The 22,324-nt window shown below is 51.2% G+C and overlaps 1 protein-coding gene across 1 annotated transcript in view; it reads left to right on the top strand.

The window, feature by feature from the left end:
* Positions 1–3,451: 3,451 nt before the first annotated feature.
* Positions 3,452–22,324, top strand: part of LOC144674718 (transcription cofactor vestigial-like protein 4) — a 170,247-nt gene continuing 151,374 nt past the window's right edge. The window contains exon 1 of the mRNA XM_078535940.1: positions 3,452–3,572. Coding sequence (XP_078392066.1) covers positions 3,452–3,572 — 121 coding nt within the window. The remainder of the gene's footprint in view (positions 3,573–22,324) is intronic.

Raw genomic sequence — 22,324 nt, 5'->3', positions numbered from 1 at the left:
ACCTCCTCCAGTCACTACAACCCTCCCTATCTCTGTAACCTCCTCCAGCCCCTACAACCCTCCATATCTCTGTAACCTCCTCCAGCCCCTACACCCCTCCCTATCTCTGTAACCTCCTCCAGTCACTACAACCCTCCCTATCTCTATAACCTCCTCCAGTCCCTACAACCCTCCCTATCTCTGTAACCTCCTCCAGCCTCTACAACCCTCCCTATCTCTATAACCTCCTCCAGCCCCGACAACCCTCCCTATCTCTGTAACCTCCTCCAGCCCCCTACAACCCTCCCTATCTCTGTAACCTCCTACAACCCTCCGAGATCTCTGCGCTCCTTTCTCCAATTCCGGCCTCTCGAGCATCCCCCGATTCCCATCGCTCCGCCATTGGCGGCCGTGCCTTCAGCTGCCTGGAGGGGGCCCTGAGATCTGGAATTCCCTCCCTAAACCTCTCCACCTCTCTCTCTCTCTCTCCCTCTCTCTCTCTCTCCTCCTTTAAGACGCTCCTTAAAAACCCACCTCTTTGACCGAGCTTTCGGTCACCTGTCCCTAGTATCCCCGCGTGTGGCCTGGGGTCAGAGTGTGTCTGATTTTACCCTCCGGTGAAACGCCCTGGGGATGGTGAACTCGGTTAAAGACGACGGGCAGATATTCCCCGGAGTGCAGCAGAATGAGAGGTGATCGCATTGAAACGTTTTAAATTCGTCAGACCATCTTCGTCCAGGCCTTCCTCTGCCCTGGGCCGCTGGCTCTGCCCCGTCTCCGTCCTGCCAGCTGACATGTCATCCTGGGTTCTGCTGTTGTTTAGGAACATCGTCCTCTTCTCCACGGTGCGTACACTCGAGGATCCAGCATTACTTATTAACACTTCTGCCAAACTCCCTTCCATAGACTGGTGAACGGTCACCCAGAGATGTCTCGTCAGAGGCTGGGAATCCTGCGGAGAGTCACTCACCTCCTGATTCCCCCCAAAGCCTGTCCACCATCGACAAGGCACAAGTCAGGAGTGGGATGGGGATACTCCCCACTTGCCTGGATGAGTTGCAGCTCCCACAACACTCGAGAAGCTCGACACCGTCCAGGACAAAGCAGCCCCCGCTCGATCGGCACCCCATCCACAAACATTCACTCCCTCCACCACCGACGCACAGGGGCAGCAGTGTGTGTACCATCGACAAGATGCACTGCAGCAACTCGCCAAGGCTCCTTCGACAGCGCCGCCCAAACCCACCACCTCTACCCACCTAGAAGGACAAGGGCAGCAGACACGCGGGGGGAGACACTGCCGCCCGGCAGGGCTATAAAATCCGGGCTCAGCCCCCTTGTGCCGATGCTCGTATTCACCCTTTGTGGAAGGCCGCATTGTGAGGAAACGCAGATGGGAGAATAGGGACAGGAGGAGGCCCCATTCAGCCCCTCTCGAGCCTGTTGCACAGGAACAGGAGGAGGCCATTCAGCCCCTCTCGAGCCTGTTACACAGGAACAGGAGGAGGCCCCATTCAGCCCCTCTCGAGCCTGTTACACAGGAACAGGAGGAGGCCCATTCAGCCCCTCTCGCTCCTGCTCCGCCACTCAATAACCACTGCGGCTGCTCTTCGAACCTGGACCCCGCTTTCCCTGCACCGCGCCCCCACCATCCCTCACCAAGGGTCTCGAACGGGCTGAAGCCTCCTCGGGCCTCGGGAAATGGCGGAGGTCCCCTCAAGCCCTCGGAGCGAAGGGAGTTCTCCTCGCCTCCGTCCAAAACGGCCTTACCCCTGTGACCATGACCCCCCCCAACAACCCCCACCCACCCCCCCCCCAGCCCCATGTTCTAGACTCTCCAGCCGGAGAGAGCGGGGGGGCTGGAGGGGGAGGAGTAGGGGTGAGGGGGAGTGGGAGGGGGGAGGGAGGAGGTGGAGGGGAGATGGGAGTGAGAGGGGGAGGGAGGAGGGGGAGGGGGAGGGGGAGGGGGAGAGGGAAGATGAGGGGGAGGGGGAAAGGGAGAGGGAGGGGGGAAGGGGAGGGGGAGAGGGAGAGGGAGGGGGAGGGGGAGAGGGAGGGGAGGGGAGGGGGAGGAGAGGGGGAGAGGAGGGGGAGGGGGAAAGGGAGGGGAGGGGAGGGGGAGGGCAGGGGGAGAGGGGAGGGGAGGGGGAGGGGAGAGGGGGAGGGGAGGGGGAGGGGAGAGGGGAGGGGAGGGGGGAGGGGAGAGGGGAGAGAGGATGGGGAGGGGAGGCGGAGAGGGGAAGGGGAATGGGAGGTGGAGGGGAGAGGAGGGGGAGGGGGAGGGGAGGGGGAAAGGGAGAGGGGGGGGAGGGGGAGGGGGAGGAGAGGGGGAAAGGGAGAGGGAGGGGGAGGGGGAGGGGATGCGGAGGGGGAGGGGGGAGGGGGAGAGGGGAGGGGACGGGGGAGGGGTAGGGGAGGGGAGGGGGAGGGGGAAGGGGAATGGGAGGTGGAGGGGGAGAGGAGGGGGAGGGGGAGGGGAGGGGGAAAGGGAGGAGGGAGGGGGAGGGGGAGAGGGAGGTTGAGGGGGAGGGGATGAGGAGGGGGAGAGGGAGGTGGAGGGGGAGGGGATGCGGAGGGGGAGGGGGGAGGGGGAGGGGAGGGGGAGGGGAGGGGGAGGGGGGAGGGAGGGGGAGGGGGAGGGGGTGGGGGAGGGGGAGGGGGAGGGGGAGGGGGAGGGGGAGGGGGAGAGGGAGGGGGTGGGGGAGGGGGAGGGGGGGAGGGGAGGGGGAGGGGTGGGGGAGGGGGAGGGGGTGGGGGTGGGGGAGGGGGAGGGGAGGGGGAGGGGAAGAGGAGAGGGAGGTGGAGGGGAGGGGGTGGGGGAGGGGGTGGGGGTGGGGGTGGGGGAGGGGGTGGGGGAGGGGAGGGGAGGGGGAGGGGAAGAGGAGAGGGAGGTGGAGGGGGAGGGGGTGGGGGAGGGGGGGGGTGGGGGTGGGGGTGGGGGTGGGGGTGGGGGAGGGGGGGAGGGGAGGGGGAGGGGAAGAGGAGAGGGAGGTGGAGGGGGAGGGGGTGGGGGAGGGGTGGGGGAGGGGTGGGGGAGGGGGTGGGGGTGGGGGTGGGGGAGAGGAAGGTCCGCTCGATCCCTCGTGAGACAATCGCCTCCTCCCGCGAATCGGCCAAGTGAACATTCGCCGCAGGCCCTGCGAGAGGCTGCCTAACGCCTCAGGGGACAGAGAGATGGATGGGAACGAAAATTAATGCCGCATCACCCCCTCCCCTACTGACCGGTTGTGGGGGGGGGTGGGGGGGGGGGGGGGTGTGGGTGGTGGACCCTGGCCGGAGCTACCTGTCCGCGGGTTCGAATCCGGCGCTCGGAGGTGGAGGGGGGTTGGGTGGGCCAAAGCCTGGCGGTGCAGGCCCGACCCCGCCCACCGCTAACACACCGGGTATTGGGCCGATTCGCGTGCTGGGTGATGACCTGTGACCTGTGACCTCGCTCTCTATCCCCACCACCCCCACACCCCACCCCACACAGATGAGGCCGTCGGTGATCACGTGCGCCTCCTCCAGCGACTGGCGGTGTGGGCACTCCCGGGGGGCACCGGTCCACGGGCACCAGGCGGCCGTGTCCATTAGCTACAGCTCGGACAGTGAAGGTAAGTCGAAAGGAGGGGGTGTAGGGTATATCAGAGTGTAACAATGAGGGGTGTGGGGTACATCAGTGTTACAGTGAGGGGTGTGGGGTATATCAGAGTGTTACAGTGAGGAGTGTGGGGTATATCAGAGTGTTACAGTGAGGGGTGTGGGGTATATCAGAGTGTTACTGTGAGGGGTGTGGGGTATATCAGTGTGTTACAGTGAGGGGTGTAGGGTATATCAGAGTGTTACAGTGAGGGGTGTGGGGTATATCAGAGTGTTACAGTGAGGGGTGTGGGGTATATCAGAGTGTTACAGTGAGGGGTGTAGGGTATATCAGAGTGTTACAGTGAGGGGTGTGGGGTATATCAGAGTGTTACAGTGAGGGGTGTGGGGTATATCAGAGTTTTACAGTGAGGGGTGTGGGGTATATCAGAGTGTTACAATGAGGGGTGTGGGGTATATCAGACTGTAACAGTGAGGGGTGTGGGGTATATCAGAGTGTTACAATGAGGGGTGTGGGGTATATCAGAGTGTTACAATGAGGGGTGTGGGGTATATCAGAGTGTTACAATGAGGGGTGTGGGGTATATCAGAGTGTTACAATGAGGGGTGTGGGGTATATCAGAGTGTTACAGTGAGGGCTGTGGGGTGTATCAGAGTGTTACAGTGAGGGGTGTGGGGTATATCAGAGTGTTACAGTGATGGCTGTGGGGTATATCAGAGTGTTACAGTGAGGGGTGTGGGGTATATCAGTGTTACAGTGAGGGGTGTGGGGTATATCAGTGTTACAGTGAGAGGTGTGGGGTATATCAGAGTGTTACAGTGAGGAGTGTGGGGTATATCAGAGTGTTACAGTGAGGGGTGTGGGATATATCAGACTGTTACAGTGAGGGGTGTGGGGTGTATCAGAGTGTTACAGTGAGGGGTGTGGGGTATATCAGAGTGTTACAGTGAGGGGTGTGGGGTATGTCAGAGTGTTACAGTGAGGAGTGTGGGGTATATCAGAGTGTTACAGTGAGGGGTGTGGGATATATCAGAGTGTTACAGTGAGGGGTGTGTGGTATATCAGAGTGTTACAGTGAGGGTTGTGGGGTATATCAGTGTGTTACATTGAGGGGTGTGGGGTATGTCAGAGTGTTACAGTGAGGGGTGTGGGGTATGTCAGAGTGTTACAGTGAGGGGTGTGGGGTATATCAGAGTGTTACAGTGAGGGGTGTGGGGTATGTCAGAGTGTTACAGTGAGGGGTGTGGGGTATATCAGAGTGTTACAGTGAGGGGTGTGGGGTATATCAGTGTTACAGTGAGGAGTGTGGGGTATATCAGAGTGTTACAGTGAGGGGTGTGGGGTATATCAGTGTTACAGTGAGGGGTGTGGGGTATATCAGAGTGTTACAGTGAGGGGTTTGGGATATATCAGTGTTACAGTGAGGGGTGTGGGGTATATCAGAGTGTTACGGTGAGGGGTGTGGGGTATATCAGTATTACAGTGAGGGGTGTGGGGTATATCAGTGTTACAGTGAGGGGTGTGGGGTATATCAGAGTGTTACAGTGAGGGGTTTGGGATATATTAGAGTGTTACAATGAGGGGTGTGGGGTATCTCAGAGTGTTACAGTGAGGGGTGTGGGGTATCTCAGAGTGTTACAATGAGGGGTGTGGGGTATCTCAGAGTGTTACAGCGAGGGGTGTGGGATATATCAGAGTGTTACAGTGAGGGGTGTGGGGTATATCAGTGTTACAGTGAGGTGTGTGGGATATATTAGAGTGTTACAGTGAGGGGTGTGGGGTATATCAGAGTGTTACAGTGAGGGGTGTGGGGTATATCACAGTGTTACAGTGAGGGGTGTGGGGTATATCAGAGTGTTACAGTGAGGGGTGTGGGGTATATCAGAGTGTTACAGTGAGGGGTGTGGGGTATATCAGAGTGTTACAGTGAGTGGTGTGGGGTATATCAGTGTTACAGTGAGGGGTGTGGGGTATATCAGAGTGTTACATTGAGGGGTGTGCAGTATATCATAGTGTTACAGTGAGGGGTGTGGGGTATATCAGTGGTACAGTGAGGGGTGTGGGGTATATCAGAGTGTTACAGTGAGGGGTGTGGGGAATATCAGTGTTACAGTGAGGGGTGTGGGGTATATCAGAGTGTTACAGTGAGGGGTGTGCAGTATATCATAGTGTTACAGTGAGGGGTGTGGGGTATATCAGTGTTACAGTGAGGAGTGTGGGGTATATCAGAGTGTTACAGTGAGGGGTGTGGAGTATATCAGAGTGTTACAGTGAGGGGTCTGGGATATATCAGGGTGTTACAGCGAGGGGTGTGGGGTATATCAGTGTTACAGTGACGGGTATGGGGTTTATCAGAGTGTTACAGTGAGGGGTGTGGGGTATATCAGTGTTAGAGTGAGGGGTGTGGGGTATATCAGAGTGTTACAGTGAGGGGTGTGGGGTATATCAGAGTGTTCGAGTGAGGGGTGTGGGGTATATCAGTGTTACAGTGAGCGGTGTGGGGTATATCAGAGTGTTACAGTGAGGGGTGTGGGGTATATCAGAGTGTTACATTGAGGGGTGTGGGGTATATCAGAGTGTTACAGTGAGGGGTGTGGGGTATATCAGAGTGTTACAGTGAGGGGTGTGGGGTATATCAGAGTGTTACAGTGAGGGGTGTGGGGTATATCAGACTGTTACAGTGAGGGGTGTGGGGTGTATCAGAGTGTTACAGTGAGGGGTGTGGGATATATCAGAGTGTTACAGTGAGGGGTGGGGGGTATATCAGAGTGTTACAGTGAGGGGTGTGGGGTATATCAGAATGTTACAGTGAGGGGTGTGGGGTATATCAGAGTGTTGTAGTGAGGGGTATGTGGTATATCAGAGTGTTACAGTGAGGGGTGTGGGGTATGTCAGAGTGTTACAGTGAGGGGTGTTGGGTATATCAGAGTGTTACAGTGAGGGGTGTGGGGTATGTCAGAGTGTTACAGTGAGGGGTGTGGGGTATGTCAGAGTGTTACAGTGAGGGGTGTGGGGTATATCAGAGTGTTACAGTGAGGGGTGTGGGGTATATCAGAGTGTTACAGTTAGCGGTGTGGGGTATATCAGAGTGTTACAGTGAGGGGTCTGCAGTATATCAGAGTTTTACAGTGAGGGGTGTGGGGTATATCAGAGTGTTACAGTGAGGGGTGTGGGGTATATCAGTGTTACAGTGAGGGGTGTGAGGTATATCAGAGTGTTACAGTGAGGGGTGTGGGGTATATCAGAGTTTTACAGTGAGGGGTGTGGGGTATATCAGTGTTACAGTGAGGGGTGTGGGGTATATCATAGTGTTACAGTGAGGGGTGTGGGGTATATCATAGTGTTACAGTGAGGGGTGTGGGGTATATCAGAATGTTACAGTGAGGGGTTTGGATATATAATAGTGTTACAGTGAGGGGTGTCAGGTATATCAGAGTGTTACAGTGCAGGATGTGGGGTATATCAGAGTGTTACAGTGAGGGGTGTGGGGTATATCAGACTGTTACAGTGAGGGGTGTGGGGTGTATCAGAGTGTTACAGTGAGGGGTGTGGGATATATCAGAGTGTTACAGTGAGGGGTGGGGGGTATATCAGAGTGTTACAGTGAGGGGTGTGGGGTATATCAGAATGTTACAGTGAGGGGCGTGGGGTGTATCAGAGTGTTATAGTGAGGGGTATGTGGTATATCAGAGTGTTACAGTGAGGGGTGTGGGGTATGTCAGAGTGTTACAGTGAGGGGTGTGGGGTATATCAGAGTGTTACAGTGAGGGGTGTGGGGTATGTCAGAGTGTTACAGTGAGGGGTGTGGGGTATGTCAGAGTGTTACAGCGAGGGGTGTGTGGTATATCAGAGTGTTACAGTGAGGGGTGTGGGGTATATCAGAGTGTTACAGTGAGGGGTGTGGGGTATATCAGAGTGTTACAGTTAGCGGTGTGGGGTATATCAGAGTGTTACAGTGAGGGGTCTGCGGTATATCAGAGTTTTACAGTGAGGGGTGTGGGGTATATCAGAGTGTTACAGTGAGGGGTGTGGGGTATATCAGTGTTACAGTGAGGGGTGTGAGGTATATCAGAGTGTTACAGTGAGGGGTGTGGGGTATATCAGAGTTTTACAGTGAGGGGTGTGGGGTATATCAGTGTTACAGTGAGGGGTGTGGGGTATATCATAGTGTTACAGTGAGGGGTGGGGGTATATCATAGTGTTACAGTGAGGGGTGTGGGGTATATCAGAGTGTTACAGTGAGGGGTTTGGATATATAATAGTGTTACAGTGAGGGGTGTCAGGTATATCAGAGTGTTACAGTGCGGGATGTGGGGTATATCAGAGTGTTACAGTGAGGGGTGTGGGGTATATCAGAGTGTTACAGTGAGGGGTGTGGGGTATATCAGAGTGTTACAGTGAGGGGTGTGCGGTATATCAGAGTGTTACAGTGCGGGATGTGGGGTATATCAGAGTGTTACAGTGAGGGGTGTGGGGTATATCAGAGTGTTACAGTGAAGGGTGTGGGGTATATCAGAGTGTTACAGTGAGGGGTGTGGGGTATATCGGAGTGTTACAGTGAGGGGTGTGGGATATATCCGAGTGTTACAGTGAGGGGTGTGAGGTATATCAGAGTGTTACATTGAGGGGTGTGGGGTATATCAGAGTGTTACAGTGAGGGGTGTGGGATATATTAGAGTGTTACAGTGAGGGGTGTGTGATATATCAGAGTGTTATCGTGAGGGGTGTAGGGTATATCAGAGTGTTACAGTGAGGGATGTGGGGTATATCAGAGTGTTACAGTGAGGGGTGTGGGGTATATCAGAGTGTAACAGTGAGGAGAGTGGGGTATATGAAAGTTTTACAGTGAGTGGTTTGGGGTATATCAGAGTGTTACATTGCGGGGTGTGGGGTATATCAGAGTGTTACAGTGAGGGGTGTGGGATATATCAATGTGTTACAGTGAGGAGTGTGGGGTATATGAAAGTTTTACAGTGAGGGGTTTGGGGTATATCAGAGTGTTACATTGATGGGTGTGGGGTATATCAGAGTGTTACAATGAGGGGTGTGGGATATATTAGAGTGTTACAGTGAGGGGTGTGGGATATATCAGAGTGTTACAGTGAGGGGTGTGGGCTATATCAGAGTGTTACAGTGATGGGTGTGGGGTATATCAGAGTGTTACAGTGAGTGGTGTGGGGTATATCAGAGGGTTACAGTGAGGGGTGTGGGATATATCAGAGTGTTACAGTGAGAGGTGAGGGGTATATCAGAGTGTTACAGTGAGGGGTGTGGGGTGTATCAGTGTTAAAGTGTGGGGTGTGGGATATATCAGAGTGTTACAGTGAGGGGCGTGGGGTATATCAGAGTGTTACAGTGAGGAGTGTGGAGCATATCAGAGTGTTACAGTAAGGGGTGTGGTGTATGTCAGAGTGTTACAGTGAGGGTTGTGGGGTATATCAGAGTGTTACAGTGAGGGGTATGGGGTATATCAGAGTGTTACAGTGAGGGATGTGGGGTATATCAGTGTAACAGTGAGGGGTGTGGGGTATGTCAGAGTGTTACAGTGAGGGGTGTGGGGTATATCAGTGTAACAGTGAGGGGTGTGGGGTATATCAGAGTGTTACAGTGAGGGGTGTGGTGTGTGTCAGAGTGTTACAGTGAGGGGTGTGGGGTATATCAGAATGTTACAGTGAGGGGTGTGCGGTATATCAGAGTGTTACAGTGAGGGGTGTGGTGTATGTCAGAGTGTTACAGTGAGGGGTGTGGGGTATATCAGAGTATTACAGTGAGAGGTGTGGGGTATATCAGAGTGTTACAGTGAGGGGTGTGGGGTATATCAGAGTGTTACAGTGAGGGGTGTGGGGTATGTCAGAGTGTTACAGTGAGGGGTGTAGGTTATATCAGAGTGTTACAATGTGGGGGGTGGGGTATATCAGAGTTTTACATTGAGGGGTGTGGGGTATATCAGAGTGTTACAGTGAGGGGTGTGGGGTATATCAGGGTGTTACAGTGAGGGGTGTGGGGTATGTCAGAGTGTTACAGTGAGGGGTGTGGGGTATATCAGAGTGTTCGAGTGAGGGGTGTGGGGTATATCAGTGTTACAGTGAGCGGTGTGGGGTATATCAGAGTGTTACAGTGAGGGGTGTGGGATATATCAGAGTATTACAGTGAGGGGTGTGGGGTATATCAGAGTGTTAAAGTGAGGGGTGTGGGGTATATCAGAGTGTTACAGTGAGGGGTGTGGGGTATATCAGTGTTACAGTGAGGGCTGTGGGATATATCAGAGTGTTACAGTGAGGGGTGTGGGGTATATCAGAGTGTTACAGTGAGGGGTGTGGGGTATATCAGTGTTACAGTGAGGGGTGTGCGGTATATGAGAGTGTTACAGTGAGGGGTGTGGGGTATATCAGAGTGTTACAGTGAGGTGAGTGGGGTATATTAGAGTGTTACAGTGAGGGGTGTGGGGTATATCAGAGTGTTACAGTGAGGGGTGTGGGGTATATCTGAGTGTTACAGTGAGGGGTGTGGGGTATATCAGTGTTACAGTGAGGGGTGTGGGGTATATCAGAGTGTTACAGTGAGGGGTGTGGGGTATATCAGAGTTTTACAGTGAGGGGTGTGGGGTATATCAGTGTTACAGTGAGGGGTGTGGGGTATATCATAGTGTTACAGTGAGGGGTGTGGGGTATATCATAGTGTTACAGTGAGGGGTGTGGGGTATATCAGAGTGTTACAGTGAGGGGTTTGGATATATAATAGTGTTACAGTGAGGGGTGTGGGGTATATCAGAGTGTTACAGTGCGGGATTTGGGGTATATCAGAGTGTTACAGTGAGGGGTGTGGGGTATATCAGAGTGTTACAGTGAGGGGTGTGGGGTATATCAGAGTGTTACAGTGAGGGGTGTGCGGTATATCAGAGTGTTACAGTGCGGGATGTGGGGTATATCAGAGTGTTACAGTGAGGGGTGTGGGGTATATCAAAGTGTTACAGTGAGGGGTGTGGGGTATATCAGAGTGTTACAGTGAGGGGTGTGGGGTATATCGGAGTGTTACAGTGAGGGGTGTGGGATATATCCGAGTGTTACACTGAGGGGTGTGGGGTATATCAGAGTGTTACAGTGAGGGGTGTGGGGTATATCAGAGTGTTACAGTGAGGGGTGTGGGATATATTAGAGTGTTACAGTGAGGGGTGTGTGATATATCAGAGTGTTATCGTGAGGGGTGTAGGGTATATCAGAGTGTTACAGTGAGGGATGTGGGGTATATCAGAGTGTTACAGTGAGGGGTGTGGGGTATATCAGAGTGTAACAGTGAGGAGAGTGGGGTATATGAAAGTTTTACAGTGAGGGGTTTGGGGTATATCAGAGTGTTACATTGCGGGGTGTGGGGTATATCAGAGTGTTACATTGAGGGGTGTGGGGTATATCAGAGTGTTACAGTGAGGGGTGTGGGATATATTAGAGTGTTACAGTGAGGGGTGTGGGATATATCAGAGTGTTACAGTGAGGGGTGTGGCATATATCAGAATGTTACAGTGAGGGGCGTGGGGTATATCAGAGTGTTACAGTGAGGGGTGTGGGGTATGTCAGAGTGTTACAGTGAGGGGTGTGGGGTATACCAGAGTGTTACATTGAGGGGTGTGGGGTATATCAGAGTGTTACAGTGAGGAGTGTGGAGTATATCAGAGTGTTACAGTGAGGAGTGTGGAGCATATCAGAGTGTTACAGTAAGGGGTGTGGTGTATGTCAGAGTGTTACAGTGAGGGTTGTGGGGTATATCAGAGTGTTACAGTGAGGGGTGTGGGGTATATCAGAGTGTTACAGTGAGGGGTGTGGGGTATATCAGTGTAACAGTGAGGGGTGTGGGGTATATCAGAGTGTTACAGTGAGGGGTGTGGTGTGTGTCAGAGTGTTACAGTGAGGGGTGTGGGGTATATCAGAATGTTACAGTGAGGGGTGTGCGGTATATCAGAGTGTTACAGTGAGAGGTGTGGTGTATGTCAGAGTGTTACAGTGAGGGGTGTGGGGTATCTCAGAGTATTACAGTGAGAGGTGTGGGGTATATCAGAGTGTTACAGTGAGGGGTGTGGGGTATATCAGAGTGTTACAGTGAGGGGTGTGGGGTATGTCAGAGTGTTACAGTGAGGGGTGTAGGTTATATCAGAGTGTTACAATGTGGGGGGTGGGGTATATCAGAGTTTTACATTGAGGGGTGTGGGGTATATCAGAGTGTTACAGTGAGGGGTGTGGGGTATATCAGGGTGTTACAGTGAGGGGTGTGGGGTATGTCAGAGTGTTACAGTGAGGGGTGTGGGTTATATCAGAGTGTTACAATGTGGGGGGTGGGGTATATCAGAGTTTTACATTGAGGGGTGTGGGGTATATCAGAGTGTTACAGTGAGGGGTGTGGGGTATATCAGAGTGTTACCGTGAGGGAAGTGGGGTATATCAGAGTGTTACAGTGAGGGGTGTGGGATATATTAGAGTGTTACACTGAGGGGTGTGGGACATATCAGAGTGTTACCGTGAGGGGTGTGGGATATATCAGAGTGTTACAGTTAGGGGTGTGGGGTATATCAGAGTGTTACAGTGAGGGGTGTGGGGTATATCAAAGTTTAACACTGAGGGGTGTGGGGTATATCAGACTGTTACAGTGAGGGGTGTGGGGTATATCAGAGTGTTAAAGTGAGGGGTGTGGGAAATATCAGAGTCTTACAGTGACGAGTGTGGGGTAAATCAGAGTGTTTCAGTGAGGGGTGTGGGGTATATCAATGTGACAGTAAGGGGTGTGGGGTTTATCAGTGTGTTACAGTGAGGGCTGTGGGATATATCAGAGTGTTACAGTGAGGGGTGTGGGGTATATCAGAGTGTTACAGTGAGGGGTGTGGGGTATATCAGATTGTTACAGTGACGGGTGTGGGGTAAATCAGTGTGATGCAGAGAGGGGTGTGGGGTATATCAGAGTGTTACAGTGAGGGGTGTGGGGTATACCAGAGTGTTACATTGAGGGGTGTGGGGTATATCAGAGTGTTACAGTGAGGGGTGTGGGATATATTAGAGTGTTACAGTGAGGGGTTTGGGGTATATCAGAGTGTTACAGTAAGGGGTGTGGGGTATACCAGAGTGTTACAGTGAGGGGTGTGGGGTATATCAGAGTGTTACAGTGAGGGGTGTGGGATATATCAGAGTGTTACAGTGAGAGGTGTGGGGTATATCAGAGTGTTACAGTGAGGGGTGTGGGGTATATCAGAGTGTTACATTGAGGGGTATGGGGTATATTGGACTGTTACAGTGAGGGGTGTGGGGTATATCAGTGTGTTACAGTGAGGGGTGTGGGATATATCAGAGTGTTACAGTGAGGAGTGTGGGGTATATCAGAGTGTTACAGTGAGTGGTGTGGTATATATCAGAGTGTTACAGTGAGGGGTGTGGGGTATATCAGTGTTACAGTGAGGGGTGTGGGGTATATCAGAGTGTTACAGTGAGGGGTGTGGGGTATATCAGAGTGTTACAGTGAGGGTTGTGGGGTATATCAGGGTGTTACGGTGAGGGGTGTGGGGTATATCAGAGTGTTACAGTGAGGGGTGTGGGGTATATCAGAGTGTTACAGTGTGGGGTGTGGCGTATATCAGACTGTTACAGTGAGGGGTGTGGGGAATATCAGAGTGTTACAGTCAGGGATGTGGGGTATATCAGAGTGTTACAGTGAGGGGTGTGGGGTATATCAGAGTGTTACAGTGAGGGGTGTGGGATATATCCGAGTGTTACAGTGAGGGGTGTGGGGTATATCAGAGTGTTACAGTGAGGGGTGTGGGGTATATCAGAGTGTTACAGTGAGGGGTGTGGGATATATTAGAGTGTTACAGTGAGGGGTGTGTGATATATCAGAGTGTTATCGTGAGGGGTGTAGGGTATATCAGAGTGTTACAGTGAGGGGTGTGGGGTATATCAGAGTGTTACAGTGAGGGGTGTGCGGTATATCAGAGTGTTACAGTGCGGGATGTGGGGTATATCAGAGTGTTACAGTGAGGGGTGTGGGGTATATCAGAGTGTTACAGTGAAGGGTGTGGGGTATATCAGAGTGTTACAGTGAGGGGTGTGGGGTATATCGGAGTGTTACAGTGAGGGGTGTGGGATATATCCGAGTGTTACAGTGAGGGGTGTGGGGTATATCAGAGTGTTACATTGAGGGGTGTGGGGTATATCAGAGTGTTACAGTGAGGGGTGTGGGATATATTAGAGTGTTACAGTGAGGGGTGTGTGATATATCAGAGTGTTATCGTGAGGGGTGTAGGGTATATCAGAGTGTTACAGTGAGGGATGTGGGGTATATCAGAGTGTTACAGTGAGGGGTGTGGGGTATATCAGAGTGTAACAGTGAGGAGAGTGGGGTATATGAAAGTTTTACAGTGAGTGGTTTGGGGTATATTAGATTGTTACATTGCGGGGTGTGGGGTATATCAGAGTGTTACAGTGAGGGGTGTGGGATATATCAATGTGTTACAGTGAGGAGTGTGGGGTATATGAAAGTTTTACAGTGAGGGGTTTGGGGTATATCAGAGTGTTACATTGATGGGTGTGGGGTATATCAGAGTGTTACAATGAGGGGTGTGGGATATATTAGAATGTTACAGTGAGGGGTGTGGGATATATCAGAGTGTTACAGTGATGGGTGTGGGGTATATCAGAGTGTTACAGTGAGTGATGTGGGGTATATCAGAGGGTTACAGTGAGGGGTGTGGGATATATCAGAGTGTTACAGTGAGAGGTGAGGGGTATATCAGAGTGTTACAGTGAGGGGTGTGGGGTGTATCAGTGTTAAAGTGTGGGGTGTGGGATATATCAGAGTGTTACAGTGAGGGGCGTGGGGTATATCAGAGTGTTACAGTGAGGAGTGTGGAGCATATCAGAGTGTTACAGTAAGGGGTGTGGTGTATGTCAGAGTGTTACAGTGAGGGTTGTGGGGTATATCAGAGTGTTACAGTGAGGGGTATGGGGTATATCAGAGTGTTACAGTGAGGGATGTGGGGTATATCAGTGTAACAGTGAGGGGTGTGGGGTATGTCAGAGTGTTACAGTGAGGGGTGTGGGGTATATCAGTGTAACAGTGAGGGGTGTGGGGTATATCAGAGTGTTACAGTGAGGGGTGTGGTGTGTGTCAGAGTGTTACAGTGAGGGGTGTGGGGTATATCAGAATGTTACAGTGAGGGGTGTGCGGTATATCAGAGTGTTACAGTCAGGGGTGTGGTGCAGGTCAGAGTGTTACAGTGAGGGGTGTGGGGTATATCAGAGTATTACAGTGAGAGGTGTGGGGTATATCAGAGTGTTACAGTGAGGGGTGTGGGGTATATCAGAGTGTTACAGTGAAGGGTGTGGGGTATGTCAGAGTGTTACAGTGAGGGGTGTAGGTTATATCAGAGTGTTACAATGTGGGGGGTGGGGTATATCAGACTTTTACATTGAGGGGTGTGGGGTATATCAGAGTGTTACAGTGAGGGGTGTGGGGTATATCAGGGTGTTACAGTGAGGGGTGTGGGGTATGTCAGAGTGTTACAGTGAGGGGTGTGGGGTATATCAGAGTGTTCGAGTGAGGGGTGTGGGGTATATCAGTGTTACAGTGAGCGGTGTGGGGTATATCAGAGTGTTACAGTAAGGGGTGTGGGATATATCAGAGTATTACAGTGAGGGGTGTGGGGTATATCAGAGTGTTAAAGTGAGGGGTGTGGGGTATATCAGAGTGTTACAGTGAGGGGTGTGGGGTATATCAATGTTACAGTGAGGGCTGTGGGATATATCAGAGTGTTACAGTGAGGGGTGTGGGGTATATCAGAGTGTTACAGTGAGGGGTGTGGGGTATATCAGTGTTACAGTGAGGGGTGTGCGGTATATGAGAGTGTTACAGTGAGGGGTGTGGGGTATATCAGAGTGTTACAGTGAGGTGAGTGGGGTATATTAGAGTGTTACAGTGAGGGGTGTGGGGTATATCAGAGTGTTACAGTGAGGGGTGTGGGGTATATCTGAGTGTTACAGTGAGGGGTGTGGGGTATATCAGTGTTACAGTGAGGGGTGTGGGGTATATCAGAGTGTTACAGTGAGGGGTGTGGGGTATATCAGAGTTTTACAGTGAGGGGTGTGGGGTATATCAGTGTTACAGTGAGGGGTGTGGGGTATATCATAGTGTTACAGTGAGGGGTGTGGGGTATATCATAGTGTTACAGTGAGGGGTGTGGGGTATATCAGAGTCTTACAGTGAGGGGTTTGGATATATAATAGTGTTACAGTGAGGGGTGTGGGGTATATCAGAGTGTTACAGTGCGGGATTTGGGGTATATCAGAGTGTTACAGTGAGGGGTGTGGGGTATATCAGAGTGTTACAGTGAGGGGTGTGGGGTATATCAGAGTGTTACAGTGAGGGGTGTGCGGTATATCAGAGTGTTACAGTGCGGGATGTGGGGTATATCAGAGTGTTACAGTGAGGGGTGTGGGGTATATCAAAGTGTTACAGTGAGGGGTGTGGGGTATATCAGAGTGTTACAGTGAGGGGTGTGGGGTATATCGGAGTGTTACAGTGAGGGGTGTGGGATATATCCGAGTGTTACACTGAGGGGTGTGGGGTATATCAGAGTGTTACAGTGAGGGGTGTGGGGTATATCAGAGTGTTACAGTGAGGGGTGTGGGATATATTAGAGTGTTACAGTGAGGGGTGTGTGATATATCAGAGTGTTATCGTGAGGGGTGTAGGGTATATCAGAGTGTTACAGTGAGGGATGTGGGGTATATCAGAGTGTTACAGTGAGGGGTGTGGGGTATATCAGAGTGTAACAGTGAGGAGAGTGGGGTATATGAAAGTTTTACAGTGAGGGGTTTGGGGTATATCAGAGTGTTACATTGCGGGGTGTGGGGTATATCAGAGTGTTACATTGAGGGGTGTGGGGTATATCAGAGTGTTACAGTGAGGGGTGTGGGATATATTAGAGTGTTACAGTGAGGGGTGTGGGATATATCAGAGTGTTACAGTGAGGGGTGTGGCATATATCAGAGTGTTACAGTGAGGGGCGTGGGGTATATCAGAGTGTTACAGTGAGGGGTGTGGGGTATGTCAGAGTGTTACAGTGAGGGGTGTGGGGTATACCAGAGTGTTACATTGAGGGGTGTGGGGTATATCAGAGTGTTACAGTGAGGAGTGTGGAGTATATCAGAGTGTTACAGTGAGGAGTGTGGAGCATATCAGAGTGTTACAGTAAGGGGTGTGGTGTATGTCAGAGTGTTACAGTGAGGGTTGTGGGGTATATCAGAGTGTTACAGTGAGGGGTGTGGGGTATATCAGAGTGTTACAGTGAGGGGTGTGGGGTATATCAGTGTAACAGTGAGGGGTGTGGGGTATATCAGAGTGTTACAGTGAGGGGTGTGGTGTGTGTCAGAGTGTTACAGTGAGGGGTGTGGGGTATATCAGAATGTTACAGTGAGGGGTGTGCGGTATATCAGAGTGTTACAGTGAGAGGTGTGGTGTATGTCAGAGTGTTACAGTGAGGGGTGTGGGGTATCTCAGAGTATTACAGTGAGAGGTGTGGGGTATATCAGAGTGTTACAGTGAGGGGTGTGGGGTATATCAGAGTGTTACAGTGAGGGGTGTGGGGTATGTCAGAGTGTTACAGTGAGGGGTGTTGGTTATATCAGAGTGTTACAATGTGGGGGGTGGGGTATATCAGAGTTTTACATTGAGGGGTGTGGGGTATATCAGAGTGTTACAGTGAGGGGTGTCGGGTATATCAGGGTGTTACAGTGAGGGGTGTGGGGTATGTCAGAGTGTTACAGTGAGGGGTGTGGGTTATATCAGAGTGTTACAATGTGGGGGGTGGGGTATATCAGAGTTTTACACTGAGGGGTGTGGGGTATATCAGAGTGTTACAGTGAGGGGTGTGGGGTATATCAGAGTGTTACCGTGAGGGAAGTGGGGTATATCAGAGTGTTACAGTGAGGGGTGTGGGATATATTAGAGTGTTACACTGAGGGGTGTGGGACATATCAGAGTGTTACCGTGAGGGGTGTGGGATATATCAGAGTGTTACAGTTAGGGGTGTGGGGTATATCAGAGTGTTACAGTGAGGGGTGTGGGGTATATCAAAGTTTAACACTGAGGGGTGTGGGGTATATCAGAGTGTTACAGTGAGGGGTGTGGGGTATATCAGAGTGTTAAAGTGAGGGGTGTGGGAAATATCAGAGTCTTACAGTGACGAGTGTGGGGTAAATCAGAGTGTTTCAGTGAGGGGTGTGGGGTATATCAATGTGACAGTGAGGGGTGTGGGGTTTATCAGTGTGTTACAGTGAGGGCTGTGGGATATATCAGAGTGTTACAGTGAGGGGTGTGGGGTATATCAGAGTGTTACAGTGAGGGGTGTGGGGTATATCAGAGTGTTACAGTGAGGGGTGTGGGGTATATCAGATTGTTACAGTGACGGGTGTGGGGTAAATCAGTGTGATGCAGAGAGGGGTGTGGGGTATATCAGAGTGTTACAGTGAGGGGTGTGGGGTATACCAGAGTGTTACATTGAGGGGTGTGGGGTATATCAGAGTGTTACAGTGAGGGGTGTGGGATATATTAGAGTGTTACAGTGAGGGGTTTGGGGTATATCAGAGTGTTACAGTAAGGGGTGTGGGGTATACCAGAGTGTTACAGTGAGGGGTGTGGGATATATCAGTGTTACAGTGAGGGGTGTGGGATATATCAGAGTGTTACAGTGAGAGGTGTGGGGTATATCAGAGTGTTACAGTGAGGGGTGTGGGGTATATCGGAGTGTTACATTGAGGGGTGTGGGGTATATTGGACTGTTACAGTGAGGGGTGTGGGGTATATCAGCGTGTTACAGTGAGGGGTGTGGGGTATATCAGAGTGTTACAGTCAGTGGTGTGGGGTATATCAGAGTTTTACAGTGAGGGGTGTGGAGTATATCAGAGAGTTACAGAGAGGGGTGTGCAGAATATCATAGTGTTACAGTGAGGGGTGTGGGGTATATCAATGTTACAGTGAGGGGTGTGGGGTATATCAGTGTGTTACAGTGAGGGCTGTGGGATATATCAGAGTGTTACAGTGAGGGGTGTGGGGTATATACGAGTGTTACAGTGAGGGGTGTGGGGTATATCAGATTGTTACAGTGACGGGTGTGGGGTAAATCAGTGTGATGCAGTGAGGGGTGTGGGGTATATCAGAGTGTTACAGTGAGGGGTGTGGGGTATATCAGTGTGTTACAGTGAGGGATGTGGGGTATCTCAGTGTTACAGTGAGGGGTGTGGGGTATATCAGAGTGTTACAGTGAGGGCTGTGGGGTATGTCAGCGTGTTACAGTGAGGAGTATATCAGAGTGTTACAGTGAGGGCTGTGGGATATATCAGAGTGTTACAGTGAGGGGTGTGGGGTATATCAGAGTGTTACAGTGAGGGTTGTGGGATATATCAGAGTGTTACAGTGAGGGGTGTGGGGTATATCAGAGTGTTACAGTGAGGGGTGTGGGGTATATCAGAGTGTTACAGTGAGGGTTGTGGGATATATCAGAGTGTTACAGTGAGGGGTGTGGGGTATATCAGAGTGTTACAGTGAGGGGTGTGGGGTATATCAGAGTGTTACAGTGAGGGGTGCGGGATATATCAGTGTGTTACAGTGAGGGGTGTGGGGTATATCAGAGTGTTTCAGTGAGGGTTGTGGGGTATATCAGGGTGTTACGGTGAGGGGTGTGCAGTATATCAGAGTGTTACAGTGAGGGGTGTGGTGTATGTCAGAGTGTTACAGTGAGGGGTGTGGGGTATATCAGAGTGTTACAGTGAGAGGTGTGGGGTATATCAGAGTGTTACAGTGAGGGGTGTGGGGTATATCAGAGTGTTACAGTGAGGGGTGTGGGGTATGTCAGAGTGTTACAGTGAGGGGTGTGGGTTATATCAGAGTGTTACAATGTGGGGGTGGGGTATATCAGAGTTTTACATTGAGGGGTGTGGGGTATATCAGAGTTTTACAGTGAGGGGTGTGGGGTATATCAGAGTGTTACAGTGAGGGAAGTGGGGTATATCAGAGATTTCAGTGAGGGGTGTGGGATATATTAGAGTGTTACACTGAGGGGTGTGGGACATATCAGAGTGTTACCGTGAGGGGTGTGGGGTATATCAGAGTGTTACAGTTAGGGGTGTGGGGTATATCAGAGTGTTACAGTGAGGGGCGTGGGGTATATAAAAGTTTTACAGTGAGGGGTGTGGGGTATATCAGAGTGTTACAGTGAGGGGTGTGGGGTATATCAGATTGTTACAGTGAGGGGTGTGGGGTATATCAATGTGTTACAGTGAGAGGTGTGAGGTACATCAGAGTGTTACAGTCAGGGGTGTGGGGTATATCAGAGTGTTACAGTGAGGGGTGTGGGGTAAATCAGAGTGTTACAGTGAGGGGTGTGGGGTATATCAATGTTACAGTGAGGGGTGTGGGGTATATCAGTGTGTTACAGTGAGGGCTGTGGGATATATCAGAGTGTTACAGTGAGGGGTGTGGGGTATATCAGAGTGTTACAGTGAGGGGTGTGGGGTATATCAGATTGTTACAGTGACGGGTGTGGGGTAAATCAGTGTGATGCAGTGAGGGGTGTGGGGTATATCAGAGTGTTACAGTGAGGGGTGTGGGGTATACCAGAGTGTTACATTGAGGGGTGTGGGTTATATCAGAGTGTTACAGTGAGGGGTGTGGGATATATTAGAGTGTTACAGTGAGGGGTTTGGGGTATATCAGAGTGTTACAGTAAGGGTTGTGGGGTATACCAGAGTGTTACAGTGAGGGGTGTGGGGTATATCAGAGTGTTACAGTGAGCGGTGTGGGATATATCAGAGTGTTACAGTGAGAGGTGTGGGGTATATCAGAGTGTTACAGTGAGGAGTGTGGGGTATATCAGAGTGTTAAATTGAGGGGTGTGGGGTATATTGGACTGTTACAGTCAGGGGTGTGGGGTATATCAGTGTGTTACAGTGAGGGGTGTGGGATATATCAGAGTGTTACAGTGAGGGGTGTGGGGTATATCAGAGTGTTACAGTGAGTGGTGTGGTATATATCAGAGTGTTACAGTGAGGGGTGTGGGGTATATCAGTGTTACAGTGAGGGGTGTGGGGTGTATCAGAGTGTTACAGTGAGGGGTGTGGGGTATATCAGAGTGTTACAGTGAGGGTTGTGGGCTATATCAGGGTGTTACGTTGAGGGGTGTGGGGTATATCAGAGTGTTACAGTGAGGGGTGTGGGGTATATCAGAGTGTTACAGTGTGGGGTGTGGCGTATATCAGACTGTTACAGTGAGGGGTGTGGGGAATATCAGAGTGTTACAGTGAGTGGTGTGGGGTATATCAGTGTTAAAGTGTGGGGTGTGGGATATATCAGAGTGTTACAGTGAGGGGCGTGGAGTATATCAGACTGTTACATGGAAGGGTATGGGGTATATCAGTGTTAAAGTGTGGGGTGTGGGATATATCAGAGTTTTACAGTGAGGGGTATGTGGCATATCAGAGTGTTACGGTGAGGGGTGTGGGGTATATCAGAGTGTTACAGTGAGGGGTGTGGGGTATATCAGAGTGTTACAGTGAGGGGTGTGGGATATATCAGAGTGTTACAGTGAGGGGTGTGGGGTATGTCAGAGTGTTACAGTGAGGAGTGTTGGGTATATCAGAGTGTTACAGTGAGGGGTGTGGGGTATATCAGAGTGTTATAGTGAGGGGTGTGGGATATATCAGAGAGTTACAGTGAGGGGTGTGGGGTATATCAGAGTGTTACAGTGAGGGATGTGGGGTATCTCAGTGTTACAGTGAACGGTGTGGGGTTGTGTCAGAGTGTTACAGTGAGGGCTGTGGGGTATGTCAGAGTGTTACAGTGAGGGGTGTGGGGTATGTCAGAGTGTTACAGTGAGGGGTGTGGGGTATATCAGAGTGTTACAGTCAGTGGTGTGGGGTATATCAGAGTTTTACAGTGAGGGGTGTGGCGTATATCAGAATGTTACAGTGAGGGCTGTGGGATTTATCAGAGTGTTACAGTGAGGGGTGTGGGGTATATCAATGTTACAGTGAGGGGTGTGGGGTATATCAGTGTGTTACAGTGAGGGCTGTGGGATATATCAGAGTGTTACAGTGAGGTGTGTGGGGTATATCAGAGTGTTACAGTGAGGGCTATGGGATTTATCAGAGTGTTACAGTGAGGGGTGTGGGGTATATCAGAGTGTTACAGAGAGGGGTGTGGGGTATATCAGATTGTTACAGTGATGGGTGTGGGCTAAATCAGTGTGATGCAGTGAGGGGTGTGGGGTATATCAGAGTGTTACAGTGAGGTGTGTGGGGTATATCAGTGTGTTACAGTGAGGGATGTGGGGTATCTCAGTGTTACAGTGAGGGGTGTGGGGTATATCAGAGTGTAACAGTGAGGGCTGTGGGGTATGTCAGAGTGTTACAGTGAGGAGTATATCAGAGTGTTACAGTGAGGAGTGTTGGGTATATCATAGTGTTACAGTGAGAGGCATGGGGTATATCAGAGTGCTACAGTGAGGGGTGTGGGATATATCAGAGCGTTACAGTAAGGGGTGTGGGGTATATCAGAGTGTTACAGTGAAGGTTGTGGGATATATCAGAGTGTTACAGTGAGGGGTGTGGGGTATATCAGAGTGTTACAGTGAGGGGTGCGGGCTATATCAGTGTGTTACAGTGAGGGGTGTGGGGTATATCAGAGTGTTTCATTGAGGGTTGTGGGGTATATCAGGGTGTTACGGTGAGGGGTGTGCAG

This window comes from Cetorhinus maximus, unplaced genomic scaffold, assembly GCF_964194155.1.
Source record: "Cetorhinus maximus unplaced genomic scaffold, sCetMax3.hap1.1 HAP1_SCAFFOLD_765, whole genome shotgun sequence".
NCBI classification, from domain to species: Eukaryota; Metazoa; Chordata; class Chondrichthyes; order Lamniformes; family Cetorhinidae; genus Cetorhinus; species Cetorhinus maximus.
The sequence above is the reverse complement of the archived record's forward strand: the minus strand, read 5'-3'. Positions and strand labels throughout refer to the sequence as shown.